At 40.5% G+C, this 13,306-nt stretch overlaps 1 protein-coding gene across 1 annotated transcript; it reads right to left on the bottom strand.

Moving 5' to 3' along the window:
- Nucleotides 1–6,584: 6,584 nt before the first annotated feature.
- Nucleotides 6,585–10,700, bottom strand: LOC105060997 (uncharacterized). The gene is made up of 2 exons (XM_010944907.4): nucleotides 8,072–10,700; nucleotides 6,585–7,342 (listed from the first exon to the last, which is right to left on the bottom strand). The coding sequence occupies exons 1-2, from the start codon at nucleotides 10,590–10,592 to the stop codon at nucleotides 6,876–6,878; spliced, it is 2,988 nt and encodes a 995-aa protein (XP_010943209.3). The 5' UTR covers nucleotides 10,593–10,700; the 3' UTR covers nucleotides 6,585–6,875.
- Between the last annotated feature and the right edge of the window lie 2,606 nt (nucleotides 10,701–13,306).

The raw sequence follows: 13,306 nt of genomic DNA, 5'->3' as shown, positions 1-13,306 counted from the left end.
GACCAACGGATTATGTTTAATTAGTAGCCCTAGATGAAATATTGCACCAATACTCCTTGTGGATGGTGGGCCAAACAACATACCATCTCCATCAAAGAACATACTATCTATAATTTTCAAAGAAAAGGGAAACCACATCTGAATTCATTTAGCAAGCATTAATTTTAGGAAACTTTATGATGAGTGAAAAATAAATTATCAATCAATGTTTTAAAATCCAAACTGTTCATCAAATCAAAAAAAGAATCTGTTGTCGCAAGGCTCTAGAAGGTATTGATGTGGACCAACAAGAAAAGTTGATACTTAATAAAGGTATTTTGATAGAGAATTCTCTGATACTTAGCTTAGTTGGAGTTTGAAAATAATAGAAATGAGAGAGAAAGAGAGAGCCACGTAGAGTAGACCTCTCCTTTCCTTTTCTTTTTCTTACTTAGCTGACTTAGCTTGTCTTTATCTGAAGGTCCCATTCTATCCATTTTTATATGGATGTTTGAGCCCAAAGGTTATTAACCAGAATTTAAAAGTTTATTAATCTTGATTCTCTATGTCATTAGGTTACATTCTGACCGCTCGTGTGGAGGAAAATCTTCCCGCCAATCCATAGGTTTCATTTGGGCGATCGATGGAGCTGGCGATTTGAAATGGACACGAGATCAAGATCTCAAGCCCGCATCTAGTGTGGCTTCGCCAAGTCACTTCGAGTACTCCTCATGGGAATGGCTGATCTGGTTGGTGGGTCATTTCCCCAATAGGACCTGGTCACGGATCATCGATTGAACCATGGGATCAACCCGAGTCGATTCTTGATGTTAAATGATGTAATAAATATATTAACTATTAATTATTTATATAAAATTAAATTAAAATTATAAATATGTAGAAAAAAATAAAAAAATAAAAAATCATCTGTATTTTTCTCATAACTTTTGGTACCATAATAAAAGCACGCTACAAATAATACATAATGTAATAGCACCACGATCCCCTTATTTCATTCAAATTCATCAAACAATGATAACATACTAGAGACAACATAGTACAAGATAAAAAAATATCATGCTACTATGTATATAAATTGAAAAACAAACTTCCAAGTTTATCGATTTCTTTGAGGTAAAAGCAACAAAAAAAGTTAAAATAAATTATGCTATGTAACTTGTAGAAGAACCAAAACTTGACATCCATTTCTTCCCATATTTCCAATTTGTAATAAACAAGTATTATTTAGCAGCACGTAACTTGTAAAATGTAAACAATGTCATAAAATAGAATAAAACATACAGATCCAAAACACTTTTGGATAAATTATGAAAAATATACAAAAACAATAACAATGCAGAAACCAAGCTCGTTATATAAATAATACTATAGCATAAAAGAAAATATTATCACCTAAAAGCCACATAACATCATAGTTTGAGTTGAAAAGAGAGTACAAATATACAAACCATCACGTACCTAAAGAAACATACCAGCCATTAAGGATGTGTATAGTCTGGGTTGTATGTTATCAAATATTGTCACCTAAATTCTCTCAAAATCATGAATCAGAATGCTAGGCAATGCTAAAAGTTTATCTAATATCAGGTTGCAAAGGAGCAGAGCCACGTTGGAGAGATTGGGTTTAGTCCAATGCTCGAAACTAGTTTTTTCAGCTTGGGTCAAGCTTGGCAAGAGTTGTTTAAGTTCGGCTCATTTACCAAGTGAAATAAGCTCAGACAAGCTTCTTATCAAGCCTAGTTGATCTTTTATTATTATTATTATGATTATTTGTTGCAAAGTTATAGTACCTAAGCTCGATCTTTACTGATTAATGAAGAGGTGGCTGCTTTCTCAGCCTCCTATCGCACTCAAAATAAAATAAATAAAATAAAATTTATAGTATGTAAACTTGGCTTTTTTTATGCAAATAGCTTCAATTTAAGCTCGGCTCGTTCCCTAATCAGACAAACTTGGTCTAGCTTTATAGGGCTATTCAAAACACAATATAAGAAACTCTTTGGTTCCCACTCCAGTATATAGAAGGAAGCACAAATGGAGTGCATTGAAAGGGATCTAAACTGCGACTTCACATGGTGGTCCTTGCGTGGCCGTGTGGGAGCGTCTATCTATCAGTGCTATTTAATTTCTCCAGATGGTGGGGGGGAAGGCACCAACAACAAAGAGCTACAAGAAAGAAATGTGGCAATAATTTGTGAGACCAAGTGGGTTCTATTTTTATTTGGGTGAGCTCTGTTGGAAAGATTTTAACTAGTGTGTCTGGCCCCTGGTTTTCGGTGGCAGCGGGACCGGGCTTTTAAACAAGATGCTGGGGGCCACCTGTCGTGGAATCAGCATCTTATGTCCACCACTCCAAGTTCAGGAGCCAGATAATGGAATCGTTCCCTCTCGAGGGCTTGACCGAGTTGACGCATGATTAGCAAGTATACTGTAATTTATGTGCATGCATTCACGTAGGCTGTCACACTACCAAGATACTGCCAAGACTAGCTGAGATAAAAATCCAAGTAGGTTGTGGGAAAAGGTATATCCTAGCTGACCCTACTACATCAGACACTTTGCTAGCTTCTGAGGCCACGGAGCTCCGTTTCAGAAAGCAGCGGTGCTTTGAGAAGGGTTGAAGGTAGGCTTTTTGGGGGAGGAATAATGCTATAGGGAATCAAGTCAGCCACACCAGCTTTTTTTCAAAAAAAAATAAATAAAATGAATTTAGAATAAATATATCTGTAGGAATCACATGCTTTCGTCCACGTGCCATTTTGCAGGTGAGAATTGGTGATACTGGTGCGAGATGCTGGGGAGAGCGAGAGGCAACCCCCTGGGAGGAGTTTTCCCCTTGGATAAGTATTTGCTCTTTAAGTTATTTCTTTTCAGATTAACTTGGATTCCGAAATAAAAGATAATAATGATAATTATATTTATAAAAATAGTTTTATCTTTGATGGATAAATATATGGATGTAGATATTAATTGGATGTAGAAATATATATTCATATTTTTTTTAAATAGATATGGATAAAAATTGGATATAAAAAAATATGGATATAAATCGACTAATTTAACTTTATAACCATAGAATCAAGTATATTACTAAATGGATGGTAAATTAAATTAATAGCATATAAATATGATTGTATATTTTTTAATTAAAAATTTATAATGAGCATATAAAATTAAGCTTACAAATAGAATCGGATAATCAAATATGGAACGGAAGTTGCTATCTATATCTATTTCTCTTTGATGAATATGAATCCGAATATGAATTTTAGTTGGATGTTCAAATTTTTATATATATCAAATATATCTGGATATAAAAATGGATCCAGGTGAATATTATTCGGCCTACTTCATCTTAGTTTTATTATGAGTTATGCCAATTTAGATCTACTTTTGAATAATAAAAAACACTTTTTGGGGGATAGCAGATGGTCTTCCAAGTTGATTTTGGAAAGAGCAAGGCGTCAAGCGAAGAGGATAGTACTATTAAAGAGACTTAGTATTATTGGAGAGACTTTAATAGTTTGGGACACATGGGGCTTCTTATCAGCTTCTATAACACCTAGAATGATTTACATTTTTGGGAAGTCTCCACCCTCAAGTTTCTTTAAGGTTGTCTTCGATGGTAACGTCTTGGACAACAGCAATTAGGGTGGAGCAATATTTATGATTAAAGATTCTGATTCAAGATTTATCATAGTTGATGGGAGTTGCCAGCTTATTCGACACTTTAGTCTCAAGAGTAGAGCTATGGGCGGCTTGGGAGGGCATCGAGTATGCTAGATGCGAGTTAGGAGCTCAGTCCATCCTCCTTAAGGGGAATTCAGCTATAATGATTAGTTGGATTCGGAGCCAATCTCCGAGGACTATTCATCCTCCCCTGTTGTAAGATATTTGGGAGTCTGCTAATAAGGGGACCTCTTACAGATTTCAGCACCAGGCATATGTATCGAGAAGCTAATAAGGTGGTAAATTGGATGGTCTTCTTAATGGGATGGTAGACTAGATGGTGTTCTTCGTTGCGGAACACTCAAGCGAAATTCTATGGACCGATCTTAGATTGATCTTGAGGATGTTGAAGGATATTTTTTCCTTGAATTTTTATGGGTGTACTTACTCTAGATTAGTGTGAGCAATCTATTTTAGTAGACATAAAGACAATTCTTTGATATAATTTTTAAATGATAATTTTTTTTTATAAAAAATTGAAGCAATAGGTATAAACATATTTTTATACCAACGAATGATTTATGATAACTCATTTTTGGATTGGTATAATTTTTTTTTTTTTGTAAAATCGGTATAATTTTCTTTGCAAAACATTATTTAGTAGGTGTAAGGCTTACTCTAAATTTTAGGCCTACTTTATGTTGGAACAAAAGCAGCTCGAATGATTTAAATGTTATAAACATAAACATTCCCTGATCATATAATGCCACGCGTGGCTTGAGAATTATAATGGTAGAACTAGTGTTTGATGTACGACTCTTGTTCTGGCTCGCCTTTTACCTGGCATTGTAGAAAGCTGACTGGTTTGTTTGAGGCTGCTCTATTACCAAACCATTATTGCTCACCAACTCCACTCAATTATAGATGGGACAGAAGGCTATGCAGGAATAGAGCATGTCACTTAGTGGATCGTGCGCGGGTTATGTTATAAGTCTCCTCGCTCCCTTCAATTATAAAGGTGGAGATAACCCAATTACCGCGAGGCCGGGAAAGGGGGAAGAAAGCAGAAATTTAACACCCGATCTGGCTGCCGTTTGATGTTTAGGAGATAAGACACGGCATTTTAATGTTTCCACTTGCATACACTACACTACAAATTCTCATCATAAAAAAAAAAAATTCATTTCTTTCTATAAATAAAAAAATTATTTTTGTATAATTTTTTATCATATAATTAAATAATAAATTTTTGTTCCGACATGAAAAAAAAAGATAATTTATCGGATGGATAGAAAGAGCCCCTCCTGGCCCAGTAGTTTACACATATTTAGATATATTTTGAACGAACCCATGCATACTTTATGTGGTTCTACTTGTTTTTCATGCAATGACATCTGTGTACGGAGACAGGGACCTAACAATAAAGCTTAGCTCTATTATTATGGGAATAGGAGATAGAATCATGCATTGCCTTATCTCTAGAATACATTACCGGACCAAATTATGGGAATCTCTAATCGCCTGACAATTTGGTTAAAACAGGGATAATCATGGATCAAAATTTCTCTAAAATCCTCAGAAATTCACTATCATCATATTTTATCCCTACTTGATCAATGAAAATACAAAGAAAAACCTTTCCTGATCAAAATATAATTTTTCACCACCAAGGTATTATTGCTTGCTAACTTATATATGTCTGATGCAAATCATGTATGATTCATGCTGAATCGCCTCTTGCTTCAATGTTCTCCAGCTGCAAATTTTTTGTTTTAGATCTTGGATGATAGAAAGCTTGTCAAAATTGAGGAAGGACAAATTCACAAGTCACAGATATGACCCCGTTCGTATCATCCAATGATCAACATTTTGAGAAGCAAAGTTAAAAATAATGTAAATAACAAAATATTAGAAGCCCTTGAAGGAGAGAATAAAAAAAAAAAAGAACATAAAGATAAGCATAAGTAACAGAGTACGTGCAAAAATCACAAGTGAATACCTGGGGGCGTGTGCGTGCGTGAGAGAGAGCGAGAGAGAGAGATGTTGTATTTATTGTACGTATTGTTTGCTGGCACCCAGGTGTGCCATGAAGGGGGGTGAGTAGGCAACGCGGTCCCAGATGCCCGAGTTCCAACCTATCCCAAAGGTCACTTGGAGAAAAATAGTGATAAAAAATAGAGTCATCTTGTAAACTCTATATTTATTCTATTATTAAATTTTAACATCCCGATACACTCGGAGAGACCGCAGAACACGTGATCGTCTCCACTACGTATTATCCTATGTTTTCGTGCTTGACAGATATGGAAGCCTAGTCGCCCTCAAAGAAAACCACTGCAAGTTTACTCTGATCATAAACACCATATATATAGGCAAATGACTCTAACGTGATGAAGTTATGCTTAATTGTCTAAATTATTTATGTGAAAATCTAGGGTAACACCTCTACAGCATCCACACAAGAAAACCCCAACAAATGAGTTCAATCAGTAGACGTATATCCTTGTTTTTCTGACACCGGGTGGTAAACACTAACCAGCTGAGAACCTTCTTTATAAGATAATCAAAATCAACCATTGGCCACATCAGCTCCCACAAGTTTCTCCTCATGACCTATCAAATCCTATGGCCGCACATCAGCTTGTACATTTAACTGAAAGTTTTAAAGGTGTCAGATAGAAATGGTTGACTTGTAGACAGCGCAGGGACTTGCACTCTGATGTCATTTACTCACCCTTGCCTTCTCGACAGCCTGATCAGTAGTCAGGCCGCTAGAAACTGAACCGAACCGACACTCGGGAACTGAGACCTCCCCTCTCTCTCATCTTTACATCTCTACTTCAACTGGTTCTCATCAGTCAATTAAGTTGACTGACCCAACCACACAGAATTCAATACTAACTTATATCAGTCCAGGCGCATAATTCCTGCCGTTTCATTTACCTGTTCACGGAGATGAAAAACCAAAAGAAAAAAAAGAAGACTGAAACCACCAGCTTTGATGTTTACAATGGAGAATACCAGACTCAAGAGATTGAACAGCAGCAGCAGCAGCAGCAGCGGTACTCGAAGAGAAAAAGTAAACTAAGCAAAACCCATCCAATTCAGCTGTACATGAATTCTGACAACTTAATCCTAACCAAGGGACACGGATAAGTCAAAAGAAAGCAAGAAAGGAACCTCATGCCAACTTTAAGCCTAAAACTTCAAATGCTGAGGAGATCAGGTGGTGGCGACTGTCGAGCTGGTTGCTGCTGCTGCTCTTTAGTTTCCTTGCTAGGTGTTTCTGCTGAGGGCACTGGTGCTGGTGCTCCAGATTCTTCATTGTTTGAAGAGTCCTCCTCTCCTGGTTTTGGTGTTGGTCTTGGAAGCTCGGAGAGGATCTGAACGACTTCCCTCATTGTTGGGCGCTCCACACTCTGTTCCTCCACGCACAGCATTGCCACGTAGAACACATGCATCACGTCATGAAGCGGAACTGATGAAAGCCTCGGATCCAGGATATTAGTCACTGCCTGCTTGTTAGAATCCGTCATCTTTCTCATCCACTGCACAATGTCCACACCATCCCCAAATTCCCCAACAGGCTTCTTTCCGCTTACCAGTTCTAGGAGCACCACTCCAAAGCTGTAAACGTCGCTCTTTTCATCCACCTTTAGAGTGTAGGCATATTCTGTGTATCCACACATGGCAAGATATTTAAAAATCAGCACAGAATAGAAAGCTTACACCTCATGTCAATTAACAAGCAGAGATAAGCATCTCAAATTTTTACTAATTACTGTAAATAGCAGCAGAACAGGAATGAAGTGAGACAACAAACTCTTTTTTGGGATGCTTTCAGATAGCCCAATGTCTACTTAATTGATCTACCGCATAGCCAGAAAACAAGGTAAAATCTTGCATTTGAATTTCTCAATTTAAGTCTAACCAACTAAAGGCCGGATTAGTGTACCATTACAGGAGCCGAAGAAAACAGAAGCAAACAATAAACTCTTTTAAAATAGTTTGGTATAGCGCATGCTTTATTTGCTGTAAAGTAATCAGAATGACTGATATGGAGAAAGAATGAAGAATATGCCTAAAATTCCTCATGAATTAGTTAATGGTCTACTAAGAACGAGTCTTAGTTAACTTTTCCTAGCTTCAAAGGCCAAATTAGTAATAACATTTAACAGAACTAGAACAGAAACAAAAAGGGGAGAGTCTACTTTTTCAAGCTGGTTTTCTAGAAGCCATCTTATCCTCACTAAAACCTACTCAATGATCCAAGGTAGAGGAGTTGGAGCATGCTAAAAACTTCCATTAACAAAGTAATCACTAATGTGAATCTCTCACCCAAATCAAACGAAAACCGTGCAGTTTTAACTAGAAAACTAAACATAAAGGATGAAATGAATACCTGGAGCAATGTATCCATAAGAACCGGCGATTGCCGACATGCATTCAGAAGTACCAGAGTCCTGCAGGAACTTGGCGAGCCCAAAATCGGCAACATGGGCTTCAAAATTGGAATCCAAGAGGATGTTGTTGGACTTCACATCGCGGTGGAGGATCAAAGGCGAGCAATCATGGTGGAGATAGCACAGGCCCTTGGCCGCTTCCACAGCAATCTTATACCTTGTATCCCATTGCAAATGCCCTCCTTTCTTCCCATGGAGAACCTCTCCAAGGCTCCCATTGGGCATATACTCGTAAACCAAAAGATTCGTCTCATGGTTAGAACAAAAGCCCAGCAGTCTCACAATGTGCCGGTGCCGGATCCTCCCAAGCGTTTGGATCTCCGCAGAGAACCCATGGTCATGGGATGATCCCCGGCTCATCGCCGGAAGCCTCTTTACCGCCACCTCTTCACCATTGGGCATAACACCCTTGTATACAATTCCAGCCCCTCCTTTCCCAATGATGTTCTCTTCCTTGAGACAATCCAAGACATCGTCGCAGGCGAAGTCGAGCCGCTGGAAAGCTGTGAACTTCCATGCTCGAGCTTCGCTGGCCTTCTTCAAAGACCGAGCTTTGATAATGGCGGCAATGGCGAAGGCAATGGAACAGAAGAGAAGGCCAATGACAAGCAAGAGCTTCAGGGAAGCAGAGAGGGGACCTTTTGAATGAGACGGATGCGAGTCATCGGGAATTCCCGGTCGGCAAGGCCCAAGATAGGGGCCGCAGAGGTCGGGGTTGCCGATGAAGGATGTCTCATTGAAATAGCTGAACTGGCCGGTGCCGGGGACGAGGCCGGAGAGGTTGTTGTAGGAGAAGTCGACGGCCGTCAGGCTCTGCATTGTGGAAATGGATGTCGGAATCTCCCCTTCAAGATGGTTTCTTGACAAGTTGAGGTAATTCAAGATCCTCATTTCGGTAATCTCCACCGGGATCTCGCCGGATAAATTGTTCCGGCTGAGATCGATGAAAGTTACGAGCCTGCACTTGCTGATCTCTGGAGGGATCGGGCAGGAGAAGCGGTTGCCGCTGAAGTCCATCTTGGAGAGCTGCTGCAGCCTCCCGATCTCCGGTGGGATGCAGCCGGAGAACTGGTTCTGGTTGAGGAGGAGCTTCTGGAGGCCGGGGAAGTTGCCGATGGACGAGGGGAGAGCGCCGGAGAGGCGGTTGTTAGAGAGGCTTATCTGGCCGAGCGTCGGCGAGCTGGCCTTCGCCGGGAAGCTGCCGTTGAGGAGGTTGTCCTGGAGCTCGACCTGGGCGAGCTTGCGCAAGCTGAAGAGGCCACTGGGGATCGATCCAGTGAGGTAGTTCTCCCCCAATCGGATTCGGGTGAGGGATTTACACCGGCCGAGGGATTCCGGGATGGATCCGAAGAGGAAGTTCCCGAGGGCGATCAGGGTTTCCAGCTTGTCGCCGGAGCAGAGATCCGGCGGGAGGGAGCCGGTGAGCTTGTTGGAAGAGAGGTCGAGGAGCTGGAGGCGGCCGTTGGTGCCGAGCCGGCGGGGTATCTCGCCGGTGAAGTTATTCTCCCAGAGCTGGAGCACCTCCAGCTCTGGGAGATCGCCGACGAAGTCTGGGATGGCGCCATGAAGCTTGTTGCGGAAGAGGTTGAGGAGGGTGAGGTTCTTGAGGTCGGCGAAGGTCGGCGGGATCTCGCCAGTGAGGGCGTTGTTCGAGAGATCCATGGACTTGAGGCCCCAAAGCTTGCCGAGCTCCGGCGTGATCTCGCCGGACAGCCCGTTCACCTGGAGGAAGAGGGTGTCGAGGTTCTGGAGGTCGCCCATCTCCGGTGGGATCTCTCCGGAGAGGCCGCAGTTGGCGGCGTCGAGACGGACGAGAGAGGTGAGGTTGCCGAAGGCGGCGGGGAGGCCGCCCTGGTAGCTGTTGAAGTAGCCGATGTAGAGCTCGCGAAGGGTGGTGAGGTTGCCGAGCTCCGGCGGGATGGGGCCGCTGAGCTCATTGCCGGAGATGGCCAGGTATTCAATATGCTCCCACCGGCCGTACTCTGGCGGGATGGCGCCGGAGAAGAAGTTGCCGCCGAGGTGGAGGTGGCGGAGGACCGGGAGGTCCGCGACCACGACGGGAAGGACGTCGGTGAGGTTGTTGTTGTACAGATCGAGAGCGCGGAGGTTCTTGAGGCGGGAGAGATCGGAGGGGAATGTGCCATTGAAGACATTATTGGAGAGATTGAGGTAGCGGAGGCCGGAGAGAAGGGAGAGCTCCGGCGGGATGGGGCCGGAGAGGTTGAGGTTGGAGATGTCGAGGGAGACGACGCGGCCGGCGGCGTCGCAGGCGACGCCGGCCCAGGAACGGCAGTGGTCGGCAGCGGCGTCCCAGCCGGCGAGGGAGCCGGTGGGGTTGCCGATCGCCGCCTTGAGTTCGACCAGGGCGCGGTGCTCCGCCGCCGTTCCTTCGCCGGTGGCGGCGGTGGCAGAAGGGCGGAGGGCGGCGAGGAAGAGGAGGAGCAGATAGAGCGATGGCATTTTTTTTTTTTGGTTTATTTCCTCAGTCTCTTCTTCTGAGAAGGGAGAGAGAGTGCTGGCTTCTTACTCTCCGGCAACGACCGCAGAGCGTGGGGAAAGGCGTGGGGTTTTTTATGCCGGCTTTTCGGGTGTCTTTTTGTGTGATTTTTGGGGCTTCTCGCTCTTTGCTGTGTCTTTTTCTCTTACACAGGCTTTTTTAAGTTTTATTTTTTTGGGTTATCCGATGGAGGATGGTATTCGCGGCTGAATTTTTTTAAAAGGAAAAATCGTAAGGTACAAATACTCTGAAGGTTAAAAGTATGTCTTAATAAAAAAAAAAAAAAAAAAACGAAAGTATGGAACTTGTGATGCGAATATGGTATCACACGGATAAGATGGCTAACACGGTTGATAGGACCATTTGCTACAGCATGGTTGAGCTGGCAGGCTGTGAGGGAGGGAGGGGGATGGTTGATGGGATAACAGGAAGGGAACATGGAAGCCACGGCATCCATTAGTCCTACTCCGCGTGTCGACGGTTGGGAATATTGTTTATTGAGTGGTGCGGTAAGTATTTTAGGGTTCGCAATCAGCATGAATTGAAATAAAAATTGAAATGGTCTTAACCTCCAACATATTTAATTATAATTAAAATTAAAATTAAAATTAATATCAATGTAAAATTAAATCATTTAGGAGAGTATTAATTAGACTTAGGGGATTAGGATATTTCTATTTACTTTTAAAAATGAAATAAAAATAAGATTTTTTTCAATCAAATGATCGAAATGGAATCGTCCATTTTATTCCCATTTTACCGTCTATTTTTTTCTCAACCAAATATATTCATATTTTCCCATTCATAGTATTAGCATGTAATAATTAACAAATTGATTTCTACGATGGGTTGGATTAAGAATGTCAATAAGGATAGATAGCTAAATATTTTACCAACAGTCGAATCAAATAGTATAGTTGTCATGCCCTGAACCAGTCATCTAGGTCGACTATATGATACAGTCATATGAATCCTAGAGCAAGCCCCAGAGATTATGTAAAATATATAAAATGATGTGTCCTGTAACTTTGAAAGGAGAAAAGAAAAAGATGATATGAGCTTTTAGAGCTTTGATAGTTCAGTATAAATAAATAAATATTAACATCAATATAATAATATAATTTAAAAATAATCAATAAAAAATATAATTATGAAATCTCATGTCAAGCATCTAATATAATTTAGCAATTATATAGGCATATAACACTATCGTGTCTTTTCAAAATTCATTATTAATATTATGAATAATTTCATAAGACTTATTATCTGCATCTTATTAATATCATCCAAATCAATTAACAGTTATTTTCAATTTTGGACTAATCATGGTCATATTTCGGCCCATGATTAGCAAACCATAATCTATATTTCAGCTTGTGGTGGCAAACATAATATTTGTGCTTCAGCTCATGGTGGTAAATTAAAAAGATTCGCCCTTTGGCCTATAGTGGCAAACTAAGATTCCGCATATTGGCTCATGATGGCAAATCAAGATATCCATACTTTCATTTATGATGGTAAATTAAGATATTTGCACTTTGATCTATGGTGGCAAATCAAGGTCTTATTATGATTTAGCCCATATTTGACAATACAGGATGTCATGACCCAGCTCATGATTGGCATCCAAATTATAGTTAGTCCAAATCCTCTTACCCAATCAATAAACTATTAAATAATTTTGTATTATATTTTTTGCTCAATTTCAAAGCAACTGATGTCTTATTCCAACAACCAATGTTTGATATATGTATACAATAAAGAATCATATGCTTATATATTTGTATCAATAATCACACACCAATGATAATCATCCAGCACAAACCAAAATTCACTGCACATAATATTAAAAAAATATATATATACAAGTGATCATGTAAAGAGATGCTCATCTTTATTAATCTTAGATGCGTGCACAACAAACACCAATATACTCCTCGATTTATGAACTTGTCGATAAGGTGTTCCGTTTGATACCTTCTTCCATTGATAATTGCTCCTTTATATAATCATAACAAAATACGAAAATCACAAACGATCATGGATAGTGAAAAAATTATGAAAAAATATTTGAATATTATAAATCTAAGATCTCTCCTAGGGTCATCCAGTCAATCTAGTTTTATCTATATATTTGGACCCTCCATTGATCTATAAGATATCTAAAGAGAGGATGAGATCAAATAGAGAGAGAAAGTGAAGAAGAGAGAGAAAAGAAAGAGTCAACATCGCTCTCTAGTGTTCTTCTTCATGGAGAAACAAGGGAAGGGAGGAGAGCTCTTAGCCGATCATCCCCCATGGCGGTGACCCCTAACAGTAGTGCGAACCTTGGACAGCTACAATAGCGGCAATGACGATGACTGATGGTTACAGTAACAGCTCTTGATGATGGTGGTCAGTTGGATGGGAAGAAGAGAAGAACAAAAAAGGGGGAGGCCTTGTTTTTTGAAATCCAATAGCTCGCTGGCTTAAATTTGGTGGTGGTGATGGCCCAAGAATTAGAAAAAAAGAAGAGCAGATGGTTTAACGACCATACTTCGCTGCCAATGAGTGCTTTATGACCAAAACGGTGGTAAAACTCTCTACACAAAACTCAAATATTGACTCTAATCAAGGGCTTGTCATTGGTAGTTAATTAGGGATTAGAGTGAGATGTATAAGGGGGAAGAAAGAGGTT

This window comes from Elaeis guineensis, chromosome 2 (assembly GCF_000442705.2).
Source record: "Elaeis guineensis isolate ETL-2024a chromosome 2, EG11, whole genome shotgun sequence".
Classification (NCBI taxonomy): Eukaryota; Viridiplantae; Streptophyta; class Magnoliopsida; order Arecales; family Arecaceae; genus Elaeis; species Elaeis guineensis.
Note: the sequence above shows the minus strand (reverse complement) of the source record. Positions and strands in the feature narration are given on the sequence as shown.